Genomic DNA, 27,369 nt, shown 5'->3' with positions numbered 1-27,369 from the left:
CAGGTGATATCTCAGTGTGGTTTTGGTTTTCATTTCCCTGATGATTAGTGATGTCGAAGATCTTTTAATGTACCTGTTGGCCATTTGTATGTTTACTTTGGAAAAGTGTTTATTCAGGTCCTCTGGCCATTTATTAATCAGATTATTTATGGGTTTTTTGCTACTGAGTTGTATGAGTTCCTTATATTTTTTGGATATTGACCCCTTATCAGATATATAGTTTGCAGATGTTTTCTCCCATTTTGTAGGTTGCCTTTTCCTTTTATTATTTCCATTGCTGTGCAGAACCTTTTTAGTTTGATGTCCCACTTGTTTATTTTTGCTTTTGTTGCCTGTGCTTTTGGTGTCATATCCAAAAATTCATTGCCAAAACCAGTGTCTCAAAGTTTTTCTCCTGCATTTTCTTCTAGAATCTTGTAGTTTCAGGGCTTTCATTTAAGTCTTTAATCCGTATTCAGGGAAGTTTTGTGAGTGGTGTAAGATAAAGGTCCAATTTCATTCTTTTACTTTGACTATCCAGTTTTCCCAGCACCATTTATTGAAAAGACTGTCATTTTCCCATTGAGCATTCTTGGCTCTCTTGTCAAATATTAGTTGACCATGTATTCATGGGTTTATTTCTGGGCTCTCAAGGCTGTTCCATTGGTCAATGTGTCTGTTTTTATGCCAGTACCATACCATTTGGATTGCTATAGATTTGCAGTATGGTTCAAAGTCAGGAAGTGTGATGCCTCCAGCTTTGTTTTTCCTTCCCAGGCGTACTTTGATTATATGGGGTCTTTTCATAAGAGTTTTAAGATTGATTTTTCTATTTCTATGAAAAACTCAGTTGGAAGTTTGATGGGAATTGTATTGAATCTATTCAGTTGCTTTAGGTAGTATAGACATTTTAACAACATTAATTCTTTTGCTTTGTGAACATGGGATATCTTTCCATTTATTTGTGTCATCTTCAATTTCTTTTATCAGTGTCTTACAGTTTTAGTGTATAGATCTTTTGCCTTCTTGGTTAAATATATTCCTAAGTATTCTATTTCACTTTTTGGATATTATTTTAAATGAGAATATTTTTTAAATTTCCTTTTAGATAGCTCATTGTTAGTGTATAGAAATACAACAGACTTTTGTATGTTGATATTTTTATCCTGTGACTCGACTGCATTCTTTTATTAGTCGTAATAGGTTTTTTGTGAAGTCTTTGGGGTTTTCTTTACATAAGATCATGTTATCTGCGAACAGAGACCATTTTCCTTCTTCCTTACCTATTTGAATGCCTTTTATTTCTTTTTCTTGCCTGATTGCTCTTGCTAGGACTCCCAGTACTAGTTGAATGCAAGTGGTCAGAGTGGGAACCTTGTCTTGATCCTCATCTTACAGGAAAATCTTCCAACCTTTCACCATTAAGTATGTGATTTCTGTAGACTTGTCAAATATGGCTTTTATTATGTTCAGGTATGTTCCTTCTAGTCTCAATTTGTTGAAAGTATGTGGATACTCTTGCTCTACACTTTCTGTTTCTTCCTGGGAAGAAATTCTTAAGATTGTATGCCTTCTCTCAATTCTGCAAAGTCATACCAGGTACTGACAGCCTCCTGTTTTCTTCTTTTCCCTCAGGTGGTGCTGAAAATGCTCAAGTTTATGTCCTCTGTCTCAGTGTCACAGAGCTTGCCCAGTTTTTTGCATGTGCTCACTAGCCATCTGCAAAGGCTCACTCTTGGCACCATTCAGGATGTGCAAGGGGAGCTGGCCACAGGGTGGGGGGGTTTGTGTACACAGAGCATTAGGGGTGCCTTTGGGCCGGTTGAGAGGATCTGCAAGTATGGCATCCAAAGGCTTACGGTGGGCTTCCTGGTAGTGTCAGTGAAGCAATTAGTAGGCTCCGTGTCCCTTGGAGGATATTAAAGAGACCTGGCTACTGGTCTGCCAGCATCTTCTTGTCTTTGGGCCATGCAGTATACCACAGTTTTCTGGTGGGTAAGAAAGAAGTGGGTCTCTTTGGTGGTGTCCTGCACATCTAGGGAAGCCAGATGCTCACTCACGTGTTCTCACTTTCCCAAATGGGAGAAATCATGGGTCGAGAAGGTCTCCCTTGGCCCTGACCTGTGACACCTTGGAAGAAGGATGACACAGGTAAAACTAAACTGTTCCTCTCACCCTCTTTAATGGGTCCAATATCAGATTCTCTTTAGGCTCCAGGGGTATACTGAAACATCTTCTCTGGACAGTTAGACTTTAACAAAGGCATTCTCATTGTGGGTGATTATAAAAATATGTGTTCTTTGAAAGAGGATAATAGAACACAGCTACTTTGCCATTTTGATCTCACAGATATTTTCAAAAAGCAAAAGACTGACAATAGTTATGAGTTGAAATGTGGTACTATTTGTGTCAAATGTTTCCTAACTTGTAAAAATATTATGTAATAGTTAGCATGGTCAGAGAAAGACAAATACCATATAATCTCTCTTCTATGTAAAACTTAAAAATAATTAATTAATTTTTAAAAACCAAACTCACAGATGCAGAGAATAGATTGGTAGTTGCCAGAGGCAGGGGGTGGGGGGGTAGAAAAATGAGTGAAGGGGGTCAAAAGGTAAAAGTAAATTAAACTATAATAAATATAAACAATTTTAAAAAATAGCATGGTAGAGGAGTAGTGTGGATTGCTATTTCATCCCATCATTTGGGGTTTAATTTTCCTGATTTCTCTCTGTGTCCTTCTCTGCCTGTGCCCAAGAAATCCCCTGGTCCCTCCCCGGTTCTCCATTTGGGCAGTATTCCCTGAAACGGGTTTGGGGTTTTAGAAAGGTGTGCACAGGGGCGCCTGGGTGGCACAGCGGTTAAGTGACTGCCTTCGGCTCAGGGCGTGATCCCGGTGTTATGGGATCGAGCCCCACATCAGGCTCCTCTGCTATGAGCCTGCTTCTTCCTCTCCTACTCCCCCTGCTTGTGTTCCCTCTCTCGCTGGCTGTCTCTATCTCTGTCGAATAAATAAATAAAATCTTTAAAAAAAAAAAAAAAAAAAGAAAGGTGTGCACAAAGAACAGCCTATGGGGAAATTTACAAGTAGGAGAGGACTTTATGTTATAAGTAAGTGATTCATTCGTGGAAGTACCACATCAAGGGAGAGAGACAAGATCAGAAGCAGGAGATGGAATCAGAAAGGTGAGCAGGACAGATGGACGAACATAGGTGGGCTTACAACTGGAGAAGCTGAGACTGAACGAGGCAGAAATAGGCAAACCAAGGCAGTTCTGCAGCAATTTGTAAGAATTTGGGAGGGAGTGCCTCCTCTGGAGAGAGCTGTTTTCACATAGGACAGCATATTCCATAGTGCTGGGTACTGAGTTGCATCCAGCATAACAAAATCAATAACTTATATCTCTTTGGTTGAGGACATTTAGTATAGTACCAACATTCATGAAATGGGCCAGTGGGAGTTAGTGATGGTAGAATAACCAGAGATTTCTAATAAGATTTGGGATTTTTTTTAAGCAAGGCAATTTCAGATAATTGGTTCCTGGGCTCCCTAAGGAAAGGGGATTTTCCAGATCATCCTTTTGATGTAACAGACAGAATATGTGGCATGCTCTCTAAAATGTTATAGTATCAGTGACTTTAAATAATTTAATCACAAAAATCTCATTATCCCCCTGCTTGTGGGCTTTCTAGCAGAGAGTGCAATTATATTAAATGTAGGAAACAAATGGACTCTAAATTCAAGTATGGGTACAGACTTACTTGGCATCTCATTGCCTTTCCGAAAGTCTCATTACTCTCAGAGTCTTTGTTTTCCTTTCTTCATGCTTGGCAGAGACTGCACACTCGTAAAGTGATTGCAGACAGTCGGGACAGGAGGAGACCTGAGTTCACCAACCCCGTCTACACCGATGGGCAAATGCATCTCAGTCCTTAAGAAAGAGCAAGGAAAGTGCTGATAAAGATGAGCCAGGGTTCTGAGGTAGAATTCATCAAATGACAGATTTAGTGTCAGTTACACAGTCTGTGAAACATCAGATATATTGTTCCTAGAGCTTGTGGTCTTTTAGTTTGGGGAATTTGGGTTTTTTTTTCCTCCTTATTAAAAATTTTAAATGCTTGTAAACACAGAAAGAATATATAATGAGCCTCAGTCTCAGATCGGGTTCTCTGGAGACAGACTCTGAAGCAGGGGTTTGAGTGCAGGTGGTTTTCTGGGATCAGTATCTGCAGGGAGGAGAGGAAGCAGGTCCGGCCAGAGGGAGATGCTGGGCTGCAAGTCTCAACAAAAGCCTCGGCCAACTCTGGGACCTCTGGATGGACGTGGCCCTTAAAGGATCCCTCCTTCCTTGAAACAAGTGTCTGGTCTTTGCACGTGGGCTCTGCCCAGAGAGGGAAGCACAGCCTTGGACAAGCAGCGCTCTTCCACTGAGGGAAATGCCTTTGGAGGGACTCAGCCAAGAGCCTTCCTCAGCCACCAGACCCTCATTGGATGCCCTCAAGAGGAGCACTAGGCACTGCCCAACAGTATCCTCTGTTTACCCATCACTCAGCTTCCACGATTGTTGGCCTAGAGCCCATCTTCCTTTTGTCCACTTCGACCCACTTCTCCCCCTTCCAGCCCCATGGTTTATTTATTTTTTTGTTTTTTTGACAATTTATTGAGGTTTGATTTATATACCATAAAATTCACTCATCTGAAGTGTACAACTCAATTATTTTTCTGTAAATTTCACCAAGTTATATAACCGTACCCCCAATCCAGTTTTAGAATCTTTTTATCATTCTAACAGCACACTCCCTTTTAAAAAAAAATTATTCCTGGTATATTTTGAAGCAAATTACTTTAGTGAAGTTTTAATGCAATTAAGTTCTTAACTGAAGGGATCTATTGATAGGAAAAAGACAAGACTCACATTTATATGAGTAAGGTGCCATTTACCAGTTATTTGAGGTCACATCATAGAAGACCTTGGGAGATGTAAGGCAGGTTCTTTCCAGAGAGAATGACGCTCACTCCCTTTAAGTGAGTTATTCCCAGAGGTCATCTAAGAATACCACATCTGACAGACGGCTCTGTGCATTATGGTTCTACTCCATTCCTCAAGAGAACTTGTATCAGAGACAGGGAGCTGTTCACGTATTAGTACGTGCAAGACAGCAGGCGATAAGAGAGGGCTTTCTAAAAAAGGAAATAGTAGCTCCAACAAGAGACCATCTTTGTATGGCATCAGAAAGAGGAGAAGGAATAGGTATGGAAAAGATGGAAAGGAAATGATAAAAGACAAAAGGAGAAAACTCCATTTGTTAAGTGGGCAAAGCAAAAACAAGGCATTTTGTATAAAAGTGTTTGCACATTTGTCATCCTGTTGATAAAATAAGGGGTCTAGAAAAGCAAAGGAGAAGATTTTTAAGATAAAATATAATTGACTACCATAAATTCACCCTTTTAAGTATAAAATCTAGTGGTTTTTAGTATATTCACTAGAATATGGAAATATCACCAGTATATAATTCCAGAAACTTTTCATCACCCCCCCAAATTAACTCTGTACCCATTAGTGGTTACCTCCCCTTCCATCTACCCCACCCCTACTCCTGCCTTTGGCAACCACTGATCTTTTTTCCATTTCTATAGATTTGCCTATTCTGGACATTTCATATAAATGGAATCACACAATGTGTACCCTTATGTCTCATTTCTTTCCCTTAGCATAATGTTATCAATATGTTTGCAGTGTTGTACAGTATGTAACAGTACTGAATTCCTTTTTATTGCTGAATAATATTCCTGTATGAATTATATGGATATGCCACATATTGTTAAGACATTCATCAACTGATGACCACTGGGTTATTTCTACTTTTTGGCTATTATGAGTAATTTTGTGGTGAACTTCAGGTACAAGTTTTTATAGGCATATATATGTTTAATTCACCTAGCAATGAAATTTCTGGGTCCTATTGTAACTCTCTGTTTATATTTTGAGGGACCACCATACTCTTTTCCCCAGAGGGGCTACACCATTTTACATTCCCACCAGCAACGTGGGAGGATTCCAGTTTAACCATATTCCCACCAACACTTGTCATTTCCAGTTTTTCATTTCGCTTTGTTTTTAAGTTATAGCCATCCCAGTGTGTGTGAAGTGGAAAGGCACATTTTAAAAGACTCTGGCATGGGGCGCCTGAGTGGCACAGAGGTTAAGCGTCTGCCTTCGGCTCAGGGAGTGATCCCGGCATTATGGGATCGAGCCCCACATCAGGCTCCTCTGCTGTGAGCCTGCTTCTTCCTCTCCCACTCGCCCTGCTTGTGTTCCCTCTCTCGCTAGCTATCTCTGTCTCTGTCAAATAAATAAATAAAATCTTAAAAAAAAATTAAAAAATAAAATAAATAAAGTAAAAGACTCTGGCAGCAAAGAAAGGTAAATGCTAGAAACATAAGTTCTACGCTTGGGGCCCTCAGTTCTGTGCCCACAAAGCTTCATTCTTTGTGAGCCCAGTGCATGGGTTTGGTGGCCATTGGTGCTGAGAACCCTGTACTTGCAGGACCAAGGGGTTGTCCATTCTGGCCTCACTCATTAAACAGAGCCTGCTCTGTTTTATAACAGCCAGAGTGATCAAAGCTCATAGTTATTTTCAAATAAACGTCTATGTAAACACACCCCAGGCTAAAACACTAGAAACAGAGTGTGTTGAAGAGAATAGGAAAGGTAAATAATTCTGGTCGCACTGAAGAAAGTGTGTCTCCACCTAAGGTGGGTTTTGTGAGTTTTTAAGTAGTGCTATATATAGGTTTTTATTTTTGTTTTTGTTTTCTCAAATAGAAGAGGGGTGGTGAAAGAACTTTCTTCTAGAAAACTATGAATCAAGGACAGCAACTTTGTTGAAAGTATGTCCTGGGGCCCCTTTGGCCCTTGGACAGTATGTTAGGCTGTAGTTGGCCTGGAAGGGTTTTTGTCATCAAAGGTGCATTTAGCATTTGGCTGGATGCCTCCAATTACCTGTAAAAGTAAAAACAGAAGTTACCGAGTCTTAGATCTGTCTGCTCGGGGCTCAAGTACCTTAGAAGAGCTTGCCAGACATCGTGGGGAGATTTGGAGCAGTAGATGAAGTGTATACAAATGTGAATTTTCCATGTTGTACGCTCCCATTCCATTCCAAAGAATGTTTTGGGGGGCAAGAGGGGATGGTCTCTGAACAAACAGCCAGCTCCTAAAAACACTTCCTCTTTTTTGTGGTCCTTACAAGCCTCTTCTGTTTCCCTCTTCTCGTCTCCTCTTCTTTTGCTACATTGTTTTTTCTGCTCTCTGGTTTCTCTTCTAGAATAGTGACTAGGGTTGCAGAGAAAAGTGTCTTTTCACAGGAGGCAACAGGAGGCAATGCCAGGAGACCCCACCATCAACAACTGTGTGACCGTAGGTGAGTCACACTGCAGCCAGGCACCCTGTCCTCATCAGCAGAACGAGGGGCTTCACCAGATGGCCTCTAAGTTGTCTACACTTTGGAAGCCAGCCATTTATTTTTCTGAATACCATAGATGATGCCATTAATTGGGGTTGGGGGTTGAGCCAAGGAGTTTCTAGAAGCTTCAGAAAACTGGATGCTGAAAGTCCCTGCATTAGGCATGCATTAATCAGTGTTCTCCAGAGAAACAGAGCCAATAGGGTGTGTGTAAACATGATGTTTTATATATTTTATATAAATATATGTACATATATATAAAATATATGTAAAGAGATTTATTGTAAGGAATTGGCTTACACTTTTAGAGAGGCTGACCAGTCCGAAGATCTGCCAGGTGTGTCAGCAAGCCAGAGACCCAGGACTGCTGATGGTGTAGTTCTCATCCAAAGACCAATAGTCTCAAGACCCAGAAACAGTTGATATTCTGGCTCAAGTTCAAAGGCAAGAAAAACAGATGTCTCAGCTTTAAGGCACTCAGGCAGGAGGAGTTTCCTCTTTCTCAGTCTTTTTGTTCTATCCAGGTCTTCAACTGATTGGATGAGCCCCCCACCCACATTGGGGAGAGCAATCTGCTTTACTCAGTCTACCTATTCATATATTAATCTTGCCAAAAAAACCAACAAAAAACAAAACAAAAAAAACCTACCCTCACAGACACACACAGAATAGGGCATCCTGTGTTCCTGCCCAGTTGAAATACAAAATTAACCATCTCAGCCCCAGTTAGAGATAAGCAAAGAGGAGCTAAGAAACTATCCTGGTGTCTAGTTTGGCTGGGACTACTCCACTCTTCACCTCTCACAGCTCATGATATTTAAACTTTTCCAGTTGTTATTTGTTTTAAAAATATATGTATATAATATATATATGTATTTTATAATATATATTTAATTTATATTAAAATATATACACATATATATATGGTTCAAAAGCAAACATGTAGTGTGCCTTTCAGAAAAATCTTGAGTAAGCAATATTTCTGCCAAAGTCCTCTTGTGGAACTGTGAGGTAGTACAGAACCATTCTGTGCGAAGAACATCAGGAAGAAAGAAGGGGAATGATGCATGAAGCTCATGTGAGCCCCGGTTCTCAGGGGCTGGAGACATGCTTGCCGTTGGAAGAGGGACCAGGTGGGCAGGGCTCAGAGTCTCCTTTAGGACAATTTAAACCTTGAGGAGGGAAAGAAAACATTTTTGGCAAGAGCTTCCTTTTTGGAATCTGAAAAACCACTGAGAGCTGCTCCAAGCTTCTGGTCTGGGGATCAGTAGCAAACCATAGTGACTCTCTGTCAGTAAGGACAGCGGCTACTTACACAGCCCATCAGGAGGGGCTCTGCTGTGCCATGTCCCAAAATTCCTGCTGGTGATGGGCAAGGCCGGGCAAGGCCTGGAATATTCCTTAGCAGTGACTGATAATGAGCCAAGCGTGGACTACAGAGGGTCAGATTCTTTCCATTTCTGTTTCTCTATTGAATTTGATTGTCACTAAAGAGATTTTACACTCTTATTTTAATAATCTGTGTTTACAGAGACAGTTTCATTGTAAAAGAATGAACTAGAGGTCTTACCAGTGCTCCATACCTTGACCAACAGTCTTTGCCCAAAGGCCACCCCTACGTTTTGGACATGGCTTCGAGGAGACAATAATTCTAAATTTTCACTCAAATTTCAGGATGGTCATTTTCTCAAGGTTGCCATTCGCACTTTGGGGTTAGTGGCGTGCCCTCTTAATGGACTTTCTCAACTTGGAAGAAACTTTTGCCGATTTTTTATGTGAAGGCTCATGCTAGACACAAACATAATATGGTTTTATAGGTTGTGACATGTTTTCTTTGAACATGTTGCAACGATCACAAGCAATGTCATGTGGCATGTTATTTCCCTCTGTGCTAAGTGTGAAACGTCAATGTGTGGCTGCTAGAAAGAAGACAAGAAGAAATCTACCAGCAAGCATTACTTTTGCCCAATATGGGGACTAGGACACATAGGAAATATGTTCTAGAAGCTGCTGGCCATGTAGCCTCGAGTGGAGGGCTTGTTATAGCCTCAGCCTTGCAGCAGTTTGAGCTGAGTGAAAGAGTGATATAGTGGCCGATTGACCTGGAATGTCTGGCTCCTGGTTTGTGTTGTCACCTTCCCCCTAAAAGGGCACATTAATTGAAGAAAACATCTCAGTGCACGTATAATGTGTATTTGCACATTTACCAGGGAATGCTTTAAAATACACATCCATCGGGGCGCCTGGGTGGCACAGCGGTTAAGCGTCTGCCTTCGGCTCAGCGTTATGGGATCGAGCCCTGCATCAGGCTCCTCCGCTATGAGCCTGCTTCTTCCTCTCCCACTCCCCCTGCTTGTGTTCCCTCTCTCGCTGGCTGTCTCTATCTGTGTTAAATAAATAAATAAAATCTTTAAAAAAATAAAATAAAATAAAATACACATCCATCAAATATACAAATGACAACAAATTCCGTGGCTTACCTGCTTTTGTTCTGCACCCTGTTTGGGTCTCTCGTGGTCAGCCCCATCCCGTCTACGTGGCACAGATTGGGCTGAGTCATTGTGAGCCAGTCCCTCACCCTCCATCCCCATGCACTACTCTCTAGCGCTCACTAACTTACCCTTTAGCAGATCCTCTGAAATGGGTTTTGGACATCATTTTCTTATTTATTTGTTTTTATTTTTGTTTTTGCATTTAAAAAAATTTTCAATTCCAGTTAGTTAACATACAGTTATATTAGTTGCAGGTGTACAATATGGTGATTCAACATTTCCATTCATCACCCAGTGCTCATCATGACAAGTGCGCTCCTTAATCCCCATCACCTGTATCACCCATCTTCCTACCCACCTCCCCTCTGGTAACCATCACTTTGTTCTCTGTAGTTAAGAGTCTGGTTTTTTTTTTGGGGGGGGTTATCTCCCTTTTTTCCCCTTTGTTTGTTTTGTGTCTTAAATTTCACATATGAGTGAGATCATGTGGTATTTGTCTTTCTCTGACTGACTTGTTTCACTTAGCATTATACTCTCTGGCTCCATCCATGTTGTTAAAAATGGCAAGATTTCATTCTTTCTTATGTCTGAAGAATATTCCATTGTATATGCGCACACCACATCTTTACCCATTCATCTTTTGATGGACACTTGGGCTGCTTCCATAATTTGGCTATTGTAAATAATGCTGCTATAAACATAGGAGTGCATGTATCTCTTTGAGTTAGCGTTTTTGTATTCTTTGGATAAATACCCAGAAGTGTCATTACTGGATCATAGGGTAGTTCTATTTTTAATTTTTTGAGGAACTTCCATGCCAGTTTCCACAGTGCTACACCGGTTTGCACTCCCACCAACCATGCACGGGGGTTCCTTTTCCTCTACATCTTCACCAACACTTGTTGTTTCTTGTGTTTTTTTATTTTAGCCATTCTGACAGGTGATACCTGACAGTGATACCTCATTGTGGTTTTGATTTGCATTTCCCCAATAATGAGTGATGTTGAGCATCTTTTCATGTGTCTGTTGTTGGCATAATTTTTAAATGAATGATTATGAAAATACGATGAAGGGGTTCTCTTATGTAGACGCTTGTAGGCATGACCTTCTATCGAGGGAAAGCCATAAGGTCTTGTCTGCTCAGGATCCCTGGGCAAAGCCAGGACATTCCTCAGAGTGTGGGTGCCTCCTCCCAGCAAAAAGTCAAGACCCAGAGCACAGGAGACCACGGGAAAATAAGACTGGTGAAACAAAGGTTTAGCATGCAAGCTAGCAGCAGGTTTAAGAGGCTGGGAGAGCAGGAATAAATGAATGAGTAAGGGAGGGAATGGATGAGGTGGAGAGCAAGAGAAAATTGGCTCAGCTGCTGGTCTGTTAAATGGAGTAGGCTTCGGGGCCCTTCTGTCTGGTTCTCAGTGGCACATGCTTTGAGGATGTGCATGATTGCTGAAGGATGCCATGCCCAGCAAGACCCAGACCTCACTCACTATGCATTTCTTGTGCAACATCTTTCTTTATTCAGCAAATATTTAGTTAGTGTTTCATTTGTGCCAGGTACCCTGCTAGGCTGTGGGTAAAAGCACCAAAGAGGCTGACATCGCCTCTGCCTGTATGGAGTTCACCGTCAGTGATAGGTGGGGGCAGGGTAGGAGGACAAAGCATTACACGGATGAATATGCCAATAATTAACTCTAACAGCTGAGTGTTGTGTAGAAATACAAGAGTTAAGAGAATATAAGGGGGGGGGACCTAATCTGGAGGTCAAGAAAGGCTTTTCTAAAGTAGTGACATTCAAGCTAGGACCCCAACAATGAGTAGGAATCAGATTAAGAAACTATGTGAGGGTTCAACAGGTACAGGGGTGGCTTGGAGCCAGGGAACCCGGCAGCCGGCAGCTGTGGCTGTGACCTTTATCAGCACTGCTAATAGAAGGTAAACTTGGGGACCCCACAGACTTAATCAACAAAGGCATTGAGCATATTGCAAGGCTGAACAATAGACAAGCAATTTTTATTTTGTTTTTACTTTTTTGAAGGCATTGTTAGATCTTTCTCGTGTTACCTAAATACATATGCTCGCCCCCACACAGCTGCTATAAGATTTTCAGTAGAGGGGCGCCTGGGTGGCACAGCGGTTAAGCGTCTGCCTTCGGCTCAGGGCGTGATCCTGGCGTTATGGGATCGAGCCCCACATCAGGCTCTTCCGCTATGAGACTGCTGCTTCCTCTCCCACTCCCCCTGCTTGTGTTCCCTCTCTCGCTGGCTGTCTCTATCTCTGTCGAATAAATAAATAAAATCTTTAAAAAAAAAAAAAAGATTTTCAGTAGAGACCCCCATTGGCTGAGAAACACTAGAACTCATATAAATATATATAATGAACTTCATTAAAACTAGATAAACAAAAAAGAATTTAAAATGCGGTTTTTAGGGGCGCCTGGGTGGCTCAGTCGTTAAGCGTCTGCCTTCGGCTCAGGGCATGATCCCAGGGTCCTGGGATCAAGCCCCACATCGGGCTTCCTGCTCTGCTGGGAGCCTGCTTCTTCCTCTCCCACTCCCCCTGCTTGTGTTCCCTGTTTCGCTGGCTGTCTCTCTCTCTCTCTGTCAAATAAATAAATAAAATTAAATCTTTAAAAAATAAAAAATAAAAAAATAAAATGCGGTTTTTAGGCTTGTCATAAAATTGGAGACTTAGCCAATTGCCTTCAGAGTCTGACTCTCTGAGCATGCATGAGTGCACAGTTGCTCTCTATCAGCTTTGAACATAGTCCCTTACCCAAGATAGACAAAGATGTGCTTCCCGCCCAATGTCAACTCCCTACATGGGAGTTACAATTTATGGACTGTCTGTGTCCAAGCCATATTCCTAGACCTATTCCAGTGCCATTGCCTGCCTCTTCCAGCTGTTATCTGCTCAAGGAATGCAAAGCTATTTTAATATTAGAAAATTATAACAGAACAATGTGTTGCCAAGTAAAATCCTCCTAATTGGAACTAATTCTGGAAAGCCAGTGTGTAGTAGTCAAACAGTTCTTTGCAAAACTTTCCCCCAAACTGTGTTTAAAACATCCGGGAGTGTCTGTCCATACAAAGCCCGTGCTGTGTGTGTTCTACCAGGAGGTCACTGTATGGGGCTATGGCATGTCAGCTAGTGCTTGATGAACCTAGAACATCTCAAGAAATATGCCGTGCTAGGTTGATAGCATTCTGACCCTCCCCTTGCAAATCCTTGTTATATAAGGTTATAGAAAGAGGACTAATTAATGCAGAAGAAGTCATAATACTAAACTGTGAGATTATGTAATAAGGCTGAAATTTTCACAAATCTCCATCTTAATCAAGGGCAGGGATATTTTCCAAAATCCCCAGCCTGTCTGCGGGGAGCAGAGAAGCACAGGGGCTCTTCTGTCCATACAACCAGAGGTCCTGTGCCCTCTTCCTCTGGTGGTAGCCCTGTTCCTAGCAGTCTCTCACACATGCCTTGTCTGCGCACCTGCCTGAGATCCTCAGGGGAAGGGGAGAAGGCACTTATACAGAATAGTGAGGCGGGCCACGAATCTGTCTAGGGATTTCCCTTGCATTGTCTCACTTCATTCTTAAAGCAACTGTAATTACCCCTATTACAGAGGAGAAAAATGAGGCTCAGAGAGCTCAATCCTGGGTACCCATCTCTTCTCTGTGTCCTCAGACATCTCCAGTCCCACGGTCTAGAGCCCATCTCATATGCCAGTGACTCCTGGCTCTCTGCCTTCTGCCATGTCCTTCATCTTGCCCAATACAGTGGATATTTCTCTCTCCTCATGGTGCTGATCTCTCAGACCCTCCTCCATGATTTCCATGGCACCACACTCTCCTCCTTTGCTTCCTACCTCTCTGCCTGGTCCTTTGCTGGCTCTTCTTTATCTGGGTGTTGGCGTTCCCAGTGCTCAAATGTCTTTCTCTTATCCATCTGCACTCTCTCAGTGGTTGATCTAGCCTCTTGGCTTTGGGGACCATCTCCATGAGGATGGCTTGCCAATTTTAAACTCTAGCCCTGATCTTTGTCCTTGAACTTCAGACTTATACTCATGGCTGTTGCTTGGTATCTTCATCCAAAAGGCACCGGACATTTCACATATCCTACCCAAGGCTCTAGGTCTGAGCTATCCAATATGGTAGGGCCACGTGGCTATTCACATTAATTAAGGTTAAGTGCAAAAGGCAGTTCTGCAGGTGTGTTGGCATATTTCAAATGCCCAATAGTTTCCTGTGACTAGTGGCTACCATATTGGACATTGTAGGTAAAGAGCATTCCGTCATTGTAGGAGGTTCTAGTGATCAGTGCTGCCCTAGCTGTTCCTACCCTTCCAAACCTGTTCTTTGACCAGGATCTCCCATTTCAAATAATGGCGCTACCACCTGGTTGTGTCTCAAGCCACAAATCTAGGAGGCATTCTTGATTCTTCTCCTTCCTGCATGCCCATGTCAGCCTCATCAGTGAGTCATATCTACTCTGTCTCCAAAACGTACCTCACATGTGTCCACTTCTCTCTATTTCCAGTGTTTCACAGGCTGAGCTGCCCTCCTCTCTCACCCGGATGGCCACAGTAGCTCCTCAGTGATCTGCCTGCTGTCACTCTTGTCTCCACAACCCATTCTCCACGTAGCAGCTAGCGCGATCATGAAAAAATATAAGTTCACCTGTCCCTCAGCAGAAAACCTTCTAACGATTTCTTACCAAACGTAGAATAAACACACCCTGTTTGAACATTGTTTTGCATGGTGCCATAGTTCATTTGGGCCACCATTACAAAGTACCATAGACAGGTGGCATATAAACAATGGAAATTGATGTCTCACAGTGTGTGGAGCCTGGAAGTCCCAGATCAGAGCACCAGCATAATCGAGTGCTAGTGAGAGCCCTCATGGCCTGATGACCTCCCACAGACCCCACCCCCAAATACCATCATACTGGGGATTAGGTTTTCATCATAATCACATGTGGTGCCACATGATCTGGGCCTTCCTCTTTCTCAACCATTCCACCCATTGCTCACCAGACTCCAGTCACTGCTGACCCTCTTTTTGGTCCCCAAACACTGTCAGACCTTTGCTGGCCTCAGGATCTTGGGACTGGCTCGCCCCTTTGCCCAGAAGCTCTTCCCCTCCATGGTCCCTTGGCTGGCTCTTTCCTGTCATCCAGAAGGGGTGTCCTGGAGCCCACTCAGAAGTGGTTACACCACTCATCTCAGGCTTGTTTCAGTTCTCTGCACAGCATTTTGAACTCTCTGAATGTTTTACATTTCTTTATTTGTTGATTTCTTTCTTTTCTTTCTCTTCCTATCCCACTGGAATACAATAGTTGTAGATACTGGAGATTCAAGAGAAATACGATATGCTTTGCCCTCTTGGAATACAAAAACCTAAAAATGATTTCTAATTATCTTTTTTTTGAAACATGAGCAGGTGCTTTGAGTTAGAACAGATAAGTTATTTTCTCATGAAAACTTGAACATGCTAATAATTTCTCAACAAATCCTTTGGTCCTTTCCTCATGAGTAATACAAAAGTAGAATTTCTTTATCAGGGTCTCAGCAAGCAAGTTTCCCATACACAATTAAAATGCCTTTAGCTGTTTCTTATCCACGGTTTTGGCCATAACCCTGGCCCTCCTCAAGGGGCAGTTGTCTGGGAACCGAGGGACGTAGTTGGAAACCGAGAGGGAAGATGATTCCAAGGAATCCCTGAGGCCCCATGGAAGGCAATGGAAGTTGTTGCCTGGGTGGGTGGAAAATCCGTGTGCACTGCAGGGCTGGCCAACATGGATTTGGAGGAATGGGTTTATTCCTGTGAGCACATCTGGCGGTTGCAGGAAGCTATAGGACTGAGAATCTAAAAGCAGTGGGCCTCCAGTATGGCAACGACAGACCTTCATTGGAAGACAGCGTGCACGCCTCAGAAAGGGCTCTTGTCCCACGACACCCCTCACCCCAAACCCACACCCACACACGGTAACTCCGTCAGCAGCATCCCTTTCCGAAGTGGGTCACCTTAGATCCCAGGCAGCTTAGAATTTGCTGTCTTCCCCTGCTGCCCATCCGAGTCCACGGCTCAATTTGCAGAATCCTTTATGATGTGACTTCATCCTCACCAGGTGCATTTCCCAGATAAGTCAGGCTGCATACATTGTTCCTTCCTGCCTCTACCCTCTTCTCTTGCCTGTCATGTCCTTCGTCTTAACTTTGGTCTCTCAAGTCTGCCCTGCCTTTGGGAATCCTCTTTCTGCAATGCAGTGAGCATTGTGCCGGACTCTGGAGGTGAAAGGAAAGTTAGGACCTGTCCTGCAGGCAGCCTCCACTCATCCCTGATTTCTCCCCTCTGTGATGTCCTGTGGTCATCCAGCTGGGGTCATGGTGGGGCAGGTCCTCGCTGGCTGGGGGTCTGAGTGGTCACCTTGGACTTCTTTTGTAGCTCCCTAAATACAGACCAACACTGTGTGCCAAGTGCTGGGCTTATACAAGGTTCTCAGTTGACACTTCTTTCACTGACTGTATTCTCCTGATGATATTTACTTCACCAGAGACTCCTTTAGTGACAATCCAAATTACTGGGGTCTGCCTGTCCCGTGGACTTTTCTCCACTTGACTAAATATCACTCATCCTTTAAGACAGCTCGGACTCTCCTTCTCCTGCCCTGTCCCTGGGACCCTTCCAGGTGTCTTTCTGGGATTTTCCAAAGCACCTTCATTGGCCACCCCCCACCCCACAACATCAGAACCATCTACACTGTGCTTACTTGTCTGTGTATCTTAGTCCCCACCCCACCCCTGTCACACTGGGTGATGTGCCCCTTGGAAACAGAGACAACACATCTGGCTTAATACAAGATTATTTGATGATTTGGTGATTAAACAAAGCATAGAATGCAAATAGAGCAGAAGAAACTGTTCTCCCCACAATAAATCTTGAAAAAAAACATAAAGAGAATGTAATTCAAAGATCCCCTGTATGATTATGGGGTATCCTTTATATTGCCCAGTCTATTAATTTGCTAGGGATACTATAACAAAAATACCACAGACCGGGGGGCTTAACAACAGAAAGGAATTTTCTCCTCTTGGAGGCTTAGAGTTCAAGTTCAGGGTGTTGGCAGATTTGGTTTTTCCTGAGGCCCATCTCTGGCTTATAGACGGCCTCCTTCTCACCGTGCATTCCCATAGTCTTGTCTCTGTGTGCTCACATTCTAGTCTCTCCCTCTCTCTCTCTCTTTCTCTCTTATAAGGACACCAGTCATACTGGACCCATCTGATCTTATTGAACCATAATTAACTCTTTAAAGACCCCATTCTGAGATGTACTGGGGATTAGGATCTCCACGTCTGAAATTGGTGGGTGAAACACCAATCAGTCCATGACACCCAGACACCGAGAAGGCAAAATAGCTAGAATCGAAGTATAACGGAACACCAGGAGTTACACTGATTGGGTCCATGAGGTGGAGAGGCATGTGATTGTGTTTTGGAATTTTCTGAACAGATTGAGCCAGGAAGATATTGTGAAACTGAATTCTAAGAAAAAGGATATTTTTATTATTAAAGTAGGATTTGTCAAAGGAGGAAATATGGAGGATAGAGGTTGCAGGGAATAAACCCCTAATCTTCCCAGAGTGGGTGAGAGAGTCCCCCCAGGAGCAGGGTGCATGGGAGCCAATGCCAAGGGAGGCAGTGAGGATTAAGAGAACAGGCTGGGAGCTGGGCAGCTGCCTTTTATGGAAGGAGGGAAATCCCAGGGACTGCAGAGTCAGGACTTCATTGAGGAAAGAACTGGGATAATAGGCCCTTTCTTTCTCCAGCTTGGGTGAAAAAATACACACCTCTGCCAACGTGGGCCTTGGGAGGTCTCACAGGTGAAAAATGCTTCACTTATAGCCTCTCTCAATCACATCCTACATATTTCAAGATCACCTTCCTCCTAGGACTACATGTGAATGGGGGAGATGGTTCTAGAAAACCACATTTATAATCAGCATTGCTCTGAGGCACATAAAGGCTACCTTGCTTCTTAGCCATGTCCTCAGCTCTTTTCCATGGTCACTGTCTAGTTAGGTGACAACGGTCTTTGTAAATTTCAAGGCATATTTGCTATAATACTGCTTTATTATTATCTCAGCATTACTGCTAGTATTTCTCAGACTGCTCTCTAAAATTAACAGCACAGCCTATACTGTTTGGCTTTTGAGGGAAAGAAGTTTTCCTTGACCCTCATCGGGTCCATGGTTAGCTCTGAAGATGAAACCGACAAAGACAGACTAGTGGGAAGAAAACATAACGCTTGTTAATGAAGTTTGGCAGTTACTTGGGATGCTTCTCCAGAGAATGAAGACCTGGGGGAGTGATCAGAGCTGGAAGCTTTTACAAAAACAATAAATTTGTGAAGAATTGACAATGCAGAGGGGTTTGGATCAGGAATGGTAAATGGTGAGGAGTCTAGGGAGGTAAGAGGTTAGCCGAATGAAGTTTGTTTGCACATTCCCCTGGTGCAGTCTGTGGGCTGATAGAGTCTGTCTCCAATGAAAGGAGAACATTATTTCTTACCTTTAGACAAAAGAGGGGGAATTTTTTTCCTGCGTTTACTGCTTCTCAATTGCTTGCAGCTCAAAGTAAATTTTGTGTCAAGGAGGCCTATTTTGGGTGACATATTCAGGTTTCCTGTAGCCTTCTTCATATCTTATTATACCTAATTTCTAGAGGGACAGGTTTTTGGAACCCATTTTTCAGCATTAGCACAAGTATTGTCTTTTAATGAATGTGTAAATATTGTTATAAGAGAAAAACACATTTTAAATTATAATAAGCAGTGAATTTTTAACCATCCCTTTAAACAAGGGAATAACGTCTATGGAAACTGCATGGAAAAGTTCAAGTGCACATAAGGAACAGCTCGGTCTACCCAGTACTACCAGTGAATGTGTGGTATGCTGACTAGTTCATGTCGCGGTATGCTGTGGTAGACTTAGATCCAGCAAAGTTAGAATTATGTTTCTTGATGATGATTTTTTAATTTGAAGACATTTACACTACTTAAAATTTTACAGATAAACTGAAATTGTGTTGAGATTTCATATTTGTATATTTAAAATTCACATGCAGGGATAGCAGTACAATGTAATAGACAAGGAAGACCGGAGACTGAGCAAACCCAAGTTCAACGCAAAGGCAGGTTGTCCTAAATTAATGGCAAAGTTTAAATTGAGAATAATATAGAATTTTTGATTGATCTCTGTCCTCTCCCTTAATCTTTAATAGCCAGTTTCTTTCTTTCTTTTTTAAGATATAATTTTATTTATTTGAGGGGGGGCAGAGGGAGAGAGAATCTGAAGCCAACTCTGCGCTGAGCCTGGCGTGGGGTTCGATCTCATGACTGTGAGATCATGACCTGAGCTGAAACCAAGAGTAGGATGCTTAACCCACTGAGCCACCCAGACGCCCCAATAGCCGGTTTCTTTCTCCATATACACCCCCCTAATGAACCTCGCTCCCATAGCCACCATTAATTGATTTTATTTGTTGATCTGTCATGACAGTTCTACGCCTTTTCCCCAGTCACCTGACCCCTGACCCTTCTAACTCTGTTCTGAAGCTTGGCGTGTGATGCTTGGCTCTCTTTGGGGAACTCCATTTCTATTGTGGAGCTGTAAACCATGCACTCGGGAAACATGCTATAAAAGGATATTGATTAAAGAAAGCAACCTGTCAGCCAGCCCAGCAACCAACCACCCAACCTCCTCATGATCTGCGGGCCTGAAAATGAGACATGCCCCTCACCACAATTCTAAACTTATTTCCCCATCAGTGATTCTGGGATTCTGGTTGTTCACAAAGGATTTTCAAAATAAGTGGGTGTCTTAGCTCAGGCTGCCTGTTACTAACAAAATACCAGAATCAGGGCAGCTTAAATGACAGACATTTATTTCTCACAGTCCTGGAGTCAAGTTGCCAACTGATGTGGTTCCTTTTAAGGACTCTTCCTGACTTACAGATGGCCTTCTCCTTGCTGTGTCCTCACATGGCAGAGAGAGAGGGAGGGTGGGAGAGGAGAGAACTGGACGGACTCTGGTTTCTCTTCTTTTAAGGACACTAATCCCACCATGGGGCCCCACTCTCACGATCTCATCTAAACCTAAATACCAGCCAAAGTCCCCATCTCCAAATGCCATCACACTGGGGCTTAGGGCTTCAGCATGAACATGGGAGGGGGCAAAAACAGTACGAAACAGTAGCCATTTGAAAGGTATGCTTAAGGAGATTTTTTAAAAATATACAGTGATTTGCAAATTTTAAGGCACTTTTATGAGTATCATTACATTTTTTTATTGGCAAATTTTTAAACTTCTCCCCCGTGCCTTAGTTTCTAAGGAAACCAGATACTAAGCACTGTTCAGAAGAAGAAAGCCCTGGTGCAGTGTGAAATTTCGGAAGTGAAATATCCGATGTGTGGAGCATGGAGACCATGACAGAACATGCTACAGTGACAATTACACTTTGACTCTGATGCTTCAGTTCTTACTGCATTGCTGCCTGATCAGAGGGCAAATATTTGATTGACTACAGTCTATTAATACCTTATAGATCGCATAGGAGAAGGGAGGACTTGGAGAGAATGGGAAGCAGGAGAGATGACTTTTGAAGGAGGGCAAGAATCTGGCAAAGGTGGGTGGTAGAGTACTCAGGGTGGGAGGTGGGGGCGGCGGGAGGGGTGAGCATTCCTGCCCAAGCTCTTTCCGTAGCCTGCAGAGCAGAGGACATGAGCGGCAGGCAGACCAGTAGTAAGAAAGCACGGGAGCACTTGGAAGGGGTGCCATGATTGGAATGTGGGCGGACGGTGGAGGAGGAAGAGGAGGGGCACAATCCAAACAAACCTTTCCTCCTTTAGAGCTAATGCAGCCAACTGGGCATAGTCACTGGCCCCTAGTGGGCACCTAGTGAATCTTAAATGAATGCTTGAAGAGATGATCAACTGATGTGAATACACATAGGTTCTGTAGGACACCCTCGAGGTCTGCAGAGCTCTTCCACTGAAACTCATGGCAAGAAGGGTCTAGAAACACGAAGCCTGGTGAGAGCTTGATGTCCTGCTGCTGAGAGGGGGATGTCCTGAGATTTTGGTTTACTTAAGGATGGACCATTTAGACAACCCTGGTCATCAAAAGGTAGTTTCTCCCTGATGTTTCCATTTCTTTTCTCTCTCTGAATTGCTTATTTCTCCTGAGCGTCTTTCCTTTTCTTATTTTGATTGCTCGGTTTGCTTTGGAAACGACATTATCCAAGCACAACATCGCTTAGAATGACTCTCGGTAATGGGAGACACTTGAACACGTAGGCCTTTTATAGCTGCAATTGGTTTTCTTTATTGGTTTTTTAAAAGGAAGGTTTTGGTGGATCAGATATTGCACGTTAATTGCCATGACTTGCAGAAAATGAATCAGAACTCTGTGTGTGTGTGTGTGTGTGTGTGTGTGTGTGTGTGTGTGTGTGTGTGTGTTACTGCTAGGGCATGTCTTTTACTATATCTATTAAAGCTGTAAAAGCTGTTTGGGAAACTGTTCTATGATTTTAGTATTTCAAATAAATTGTCTTCAATGTTTTTGGAAATTGTGTTTCTTTTTATATAAGAGAATAGTGTTAATATATCCCTTGAAGCTAATTTCCAAGATGGCTTAATTCTTTGACAGCAGTGCTATTTTTCTTCGAGAAGTATGTATTCTACGAATTTGAAGGCTAAAGTGTTGAATTGTTCCTACTCGGAATTGTGCAGCTTTGTTACTTTGTTAAGCCCAGAGCAGCAGCAAATATCGGAGCTGAAAGGGGCTGTAGGGGTTGCCCACCAGGGTTTTTTTGACCTTTGCCAATCTAGGCAATAAATGCAATAAATAATATACACAATAAGCAGAAAGAAAACATTTCGTACGGCCTGAAATTCAAAGCAAATGAAAAGTAAATACTGTCACCAAAAATCAGTGTTAAGCACGGTAAGGGGTGTCATTCTTCTTTCTCTTTTTGTAGATCACAATTGGCTTTCAGGTTCTGATGCCTCTGAGGGTAGCCCCTACCTTCTGTTGGATATGGTTGACTAGATTAATCCCCTTATTTTACAGATAAAAAGACTGAGGTCCAAAGATTCAAGGAATGCCCAGGCCCCCACCGTATTAGGAGCACAGAACTTGGTCAAGAACCCAAGCATAGTGTTAGCTGTTAGCTGTTCACTGCTTTGCCCACAACACTGCCCTCCCATTCTCCCAGCCCTGCAGACCTTTAAGGATCCTTTCTTATGTGAAGGAGGCATCCTATCCATCATCTCCCTGTATCTGATGATGCCAATATTCTGGAAAGTTGTTCTGACTATATTGTCGTAGCAGGATGGACGCCAAGGCCAGAAGAGACTTTTCAAGTCTTCCCTTTCTTTCATTCTGGATACCCATACCATCCTGACACAGAAACACTTCCCTGGTATAGCTTCTGGGGAACAGATGGGGCAAAATATAAATCTGAAAATGAATTCATTTTGGAAATAAAATTTGGTTCTCTTGTCATATTGAAATCTCTTATTGATGGCTTTCCCTGAACAATTTCACAGGTCCCCTCAAATTTCTTATTTGTTCTTTTTTTTTTTTTTTTAAACAAACAAACAACAGTGTATCCGGTGGAGAGCTGTTTGATCGGATAGTGGAGAAAGGATTTTACACAGAAAAAGATGCCAGCACTCTGATTCGCCAGGTCTTGGATGCTGTCTACTATCTCCATAGAATGGGCATTGTCCACAGGGACCTCAAGGTAAGGCCATCACTCAGCAACATCCTCCGGACTACTCTCCCACCTCCAGTGCACCCATCCAAGAGGATCAGCTCCAGAAAATGGATGAGGTTGCTTTGATGATGATATGGGTGGAACGAATGGTGGACATTTGTGTACCACTGGTTGTCAGGCCCTTGGGACCCAAAGAAAGATGATGAAGATCAATGAGACTGGCCGTGATTTGGGAAATTTTATAACCACTATGCAGCCAGAGGGCCCCAGAGGGGTAGGTTGTATATTTTGTTCAGGACATATTGGCCACAAAAACCCATTTCCCAGTCTAGTTTCTCACAGTCTTCCCCCAGTTCTGGCCCTATTTCAGCACACCACACTGCGTGAAAGAAAGGGAGCGGGTATGTAGAGGGCTTGACAGAAGAAGAGAAATGGAATGTTATCCAGAAAGACAGGTTGAATGACCTGTGATCACAGCTCCCCCCGTGTCCTGTAGGTTACAGTCTTATCTCTTTTTGAGGAAGAGTTGGCACACTAACCTCACCCAATAGCACTGGAGGATCGGGGCCTTCATTGGGCACCTTGGCATTGCATCCCTCCCTGGTCAGTATGGATACCGAAGGGTAGATATCAAATATACGCCATCAAGGATAGATATCGAACATACTGATTGGAGGAACAGCAAAAAGCAATGAAGGCTGTACTGAGGCTTCATTCTACAGAGGCCACAGGTCAAGACAGAAACTCCACCCCAGCCCACATACCTGCCACTCACCTCATAAACACAGGGATTATATTGTACTGTAGCCATGCTCTGCATGACCATGTGAAATCTAAACCAATTTAAAGAACAAACCAGAAGCCTTTTTTAAAACAGAATTTCAACATCTGCCCATTATCTAGTACTAGGTGTGAATAAATGGTATAGATTTTCTTTTCATAAGGTCTCACTGTGAGGTTTTCTTCTCTTCTCTGTGGAATTTTCCAGCAACTAGGGTAGAGGCTCCCAAATGTTAGCCTACATCAGAATTGTCTGGCCCCATCCCAGAGGTTCTGATTCTGTGGGTCTGCAGTAGGGGCCCGGGAACTCACATTTCTAAGGGGTTTGCAGGTGATGCTGATGTTATCCTGGGAATGTCCTTGGGGAATGGCCCGACAAGAGTATTTGGGAATGTGGACGGAGTCCTTACAGGCTTTGCCCTTTGCAGGCTTCTTGACAGCTGAAATGGGCTGTGAGCACAATTAGTTAATCTTCAGGACCTAGAGGTCCTTTAGAGAGCTAAGCCCACTTGGCCCCTCTATGCTAGGTGGTGGCGCCTGCTCGGCTCTCTCATGCCCTCACCGAATGCCAATTCCCTGCTTCTAGAACACAGGAGGCAGCTCTCTGAACAAGATAGAGTGGTGACCAACCGCAGAAGTGTCATGTGTTGGGCCGAGTGGTCTGTACTTCATAGAAATAATTCCTACGCAGGGAACATTCCTTGAGGGGCTCTGTGTATTTCTCCTTCGCAAGGCAGATGGGCTGCACAGGAGAAACTGCTTTTTCCACCCACACAGCACTTTCAGAGAAGTATTCGAGGCTCCCAGCCCCTGCAGCTGTGAGACCGTCAGGCTTATCACTGTGGAAAGAACAGTGCCATGTTGGAACCTTTCATCACTGCTTTTCAGAGGCACAAAGGAGTTTGAGCTCCATGGCAGAAGTTGGGCTTGGGTTATCAAATTTGCATAAACATCTGAGAAAACGAATACAAACTATATGTTCCAGGTCTGAACCATAGAGAACATGATCGGGTTAATTTAAGATTAGGGCCTGATATGGGATGCCACCCTACCCTCACATGCAAACACACCTTGTCCTCTTTCCTCCAGAAAAATAGTCTTGTGTCTTCTTACCCCAGGAAGCTACTAGAGATAGTCGGTTGTCCTTTTTTCAAAACAAGGGACTGAGATAGGAAGTGTCCGCTGTTGCCCCCTCAGATCAGGATAGGGCTTCTCAGCCCCTGCACCATGTTCTTTGTTGTGAGCGGCTGGTCCGTGCATTGTAGGATGTTGAACAACGTCCCTGACCTCTACCCACGAGAACTCAGGGCACTCCTGCGGCCGTGACAACCAAAGACGTTGCCAAATGTTCCCCGGGGTTGCCGAATTGCCCTCAGTTGAGAGTCACTGGATTAGGAGTGTGATTATGTGTGACATTAACTTTATAAGAGATATTGATTCAGAGCTTTTAAAAGCTCGTTATGTGAACTATTAAAGGGTTGGTATTGACTTTCCAACTCCAGTATTGGCCACCTGTTGTCTTGCAAGGATGTCATAAAATAAAGGACGTTATTTTTTCAGGTGAGTCCTGGGCCTCTTGGGACCCCAGGCAGAATTGCCAGATCCCTCCCGGACCCCCCCAACTGACCGAGCCCTCCTACTGCCAACTGGGGGTCTCCATCTGGATTACCCCTGAGCCTGTCTTTTCTTCCACTTTCCTGTTCCCCATCTCCCCTCAAGAAAAAGCACCGCCATCTTTACTAAGTCAGGAGATGCTTGTAGGCAAGTACTGATCTAGGTTGTGAAGGACCAGTCCCTTGAACCCTTCTTGGTAATTGTCCTGTAAAAGAGTGCCTTATTGACCCAGATGTATCCCCCGGAGGAAGAATGTGTAAGGAGGGGTATTTGGCTCCATGGGAATCTCTTGCTTAGATGCATCCTTGTTGAGGAGCCTGAGGTCATTGGCTTCCCACTCCTGGCTTAGCTGTGTAACCACGGAAGTACTGGGACAGGAAGATTAAAAATCAGAAACTCAAGAAAAGTCCTCTCTGCCCCTGTGATCAGATCCTTACTGTTCATCATGAACCACATGCATCTTTTTTTTTTTTTAAGATTTTATTTATTTATTTGACAGAGAGAGAGCGAGAGAGCACAAGCAGGGGGAGCGGCAGAGGCAAAGGGAGAAGCAGACTCCCTGCTGAGCAGGGAGCCCAATGCAGGACTTGACCTCAGGACCCTGGGATCATGACCTGAGTCGAAGGCAGGTGCTTAACCAACTGAGCCACCCAGGTTCCCCCACATGTACCTTTTGATGAGATTATTTCACCCCATTTTTTTAGCACTACTATTCTGATTATTGATTGGCCCATTTTATTCTCTCTTCAGACTCCTTGAGAGCACCCTCAAGCATACATTTGATTTTCTTCTAATCACATGCTTCATCCACGGAATTAATGTCACTGTGCATGTTAAGTGCCATTCCTTCTCGTGTTATGAGTTTGGGTGAAGGATAGTATTTTTTTCTTTTGGGTTCTGTTAAAAAAAGTTATTCTGACACTTGTTAAAATAAAGTCTGCTGAAAGAAGGGTATCATGATAGGGGAGAGAATTGGGTTCAAGTCCAAGTTCATCAGGGACATGTGGGGATTTATAGCCTTTGAGCAGAACGAGGGTCATGGATGGCAAATTGCTAAGAGAGAATATCAAGGATGGGGGTTCTTGCTAAAGGCTGGCCAAGAACCTATTAGACATTGGTAGACTCTCTCCCTTCAGCAAACTTGAGTTCAGCCCCTCCTGAATCTTCTTTCTGACCAGGCTCCATCTTTGGACTCTGTCCTTAGTCCATTGGCTCTGCCCATGCAGTCCAGGCTGAGCAAGAATCCCACGGAGTCACTTTGCTGAACATTCCCTACCCTTGAGATCTGATCAGACTCCTCATCCTCCACCCTCCATATCCGCCCATCCTGGCCTGCCTTCAGCAAGGATCCTCTGAAACTGGTGTAGCCACAATCCCCCCACCCTTGATATTCCCTCTTAGTAATTTTCCATCCATTGACCCTCCCCCTGCTCCTGGGTATAAATCTCCCCTTGTCCTTGTTATATTAGGACTTGAGTCCACTCTTCCTCTCCAACTGTAGAACCCCATGACAGTGGTCCCCCCCAAATAAAGTTTTCTTAACTATCTCTACCAAGTGTCTGAACACACTTTTTTTTTTTTTTAACAACATCCAAGGTAGGAGGTGAAGAACTTGGCCAGATATCAAGAGTGAGGGAATTCTCTCTATGCTAACTCAGCAGGATTCTTGCTGTGACTGGACTGTGCAAGCCCGGCAAGACAGGAAGGACACAGAAAGCCAAGGTCTAGGCCTTGTCAAGAAGAGGGCTCAGAGGAGGCTGAGGAGGGGGGTCTTGGGCAGTTCTCAGAATTTCCTCACAGCAGTGGTTGCATATCAGAATCCCCCTGTAAATTCTAACATCCAGAGGCCCGGGTCCATCTCAAATCTGCTGAAGAAGGCATGCAGACATTTGGTGCTGTCACCGTGATTCTGCTGGGCAGCCCAGCTGAGAACCACTTCTCGAAACAGGCCTAGTCACTCTATGAGAGAATAGCTCCTCAAATTCAACACTCAGAAACCAAAGATTCACCACAAACCACTGACAAGGGACACTCTTGCTTCACTGGTGGGGACGGGAGAAGAGCCAGACTGGAAGCGGTGAGGGGAAGTGGCTTCCCCAGCTCCGATCCTTCCTGTTGTGTTTCCCTCAAGGTTTAATGTAAAGGAGAGAAGTGATTTTGCTTATTCACTGTGTCAATCTTTGGAATTTTCCTAGTGGGGGAACAGGAGAGGTGTCAGTCCTCAACATTATCTCCCTCAGGGAAAACACCATTAATTGAGGT

General features: G+C 43.6%; 1 protein-coding gene across 3 annotated transcripts in view; it reads left to right on the top strand.

Moving 5' to 3' along the window:
- Positions 1-27,369, top strand: part of CAMK1D (calcium/calmodulin dependent protein kinase ID) — a 413,163-nt gene that overhangs the window by 327,074 nt on the left and 58,720 nt on the right. For all 3 annotated transcript variants that reach the window (XR_015722456.1, XM_045793936.2, XM_045793937.2), the window contains one exon: positions 22,602-22,740. Coding sequence is in view for 2 of the 3 variants with exons in the window: in XM_045793936.2 (XP_045649892.1) it covers positions 22,602-22,740 (139 nt within the window). In the remaining variant the exon portion in view is untranslated. The remainder of the gene's footprint in view (positions 1-22,601; positions 22,741-27,369) is intronic.

Source organism: Ursus americanus, chromosome 31, assembly GCF_024610735.1.
Source record: "Ursus americanus isolate L20-20 chromosome 31, mUrsAme1.1.p, whole genome shotgun sequence".
NCBI classification, from domain to species: Eukaryota; Metazoa; Chordata; class Mammalia; order Carnivora; family Ursidae; genus Ursus; species Ursus americanus.
Note: the sequence above shows the minus strand (reverse complement) of the source record. Positions and strands in the feature narration are given on the sequence as shown.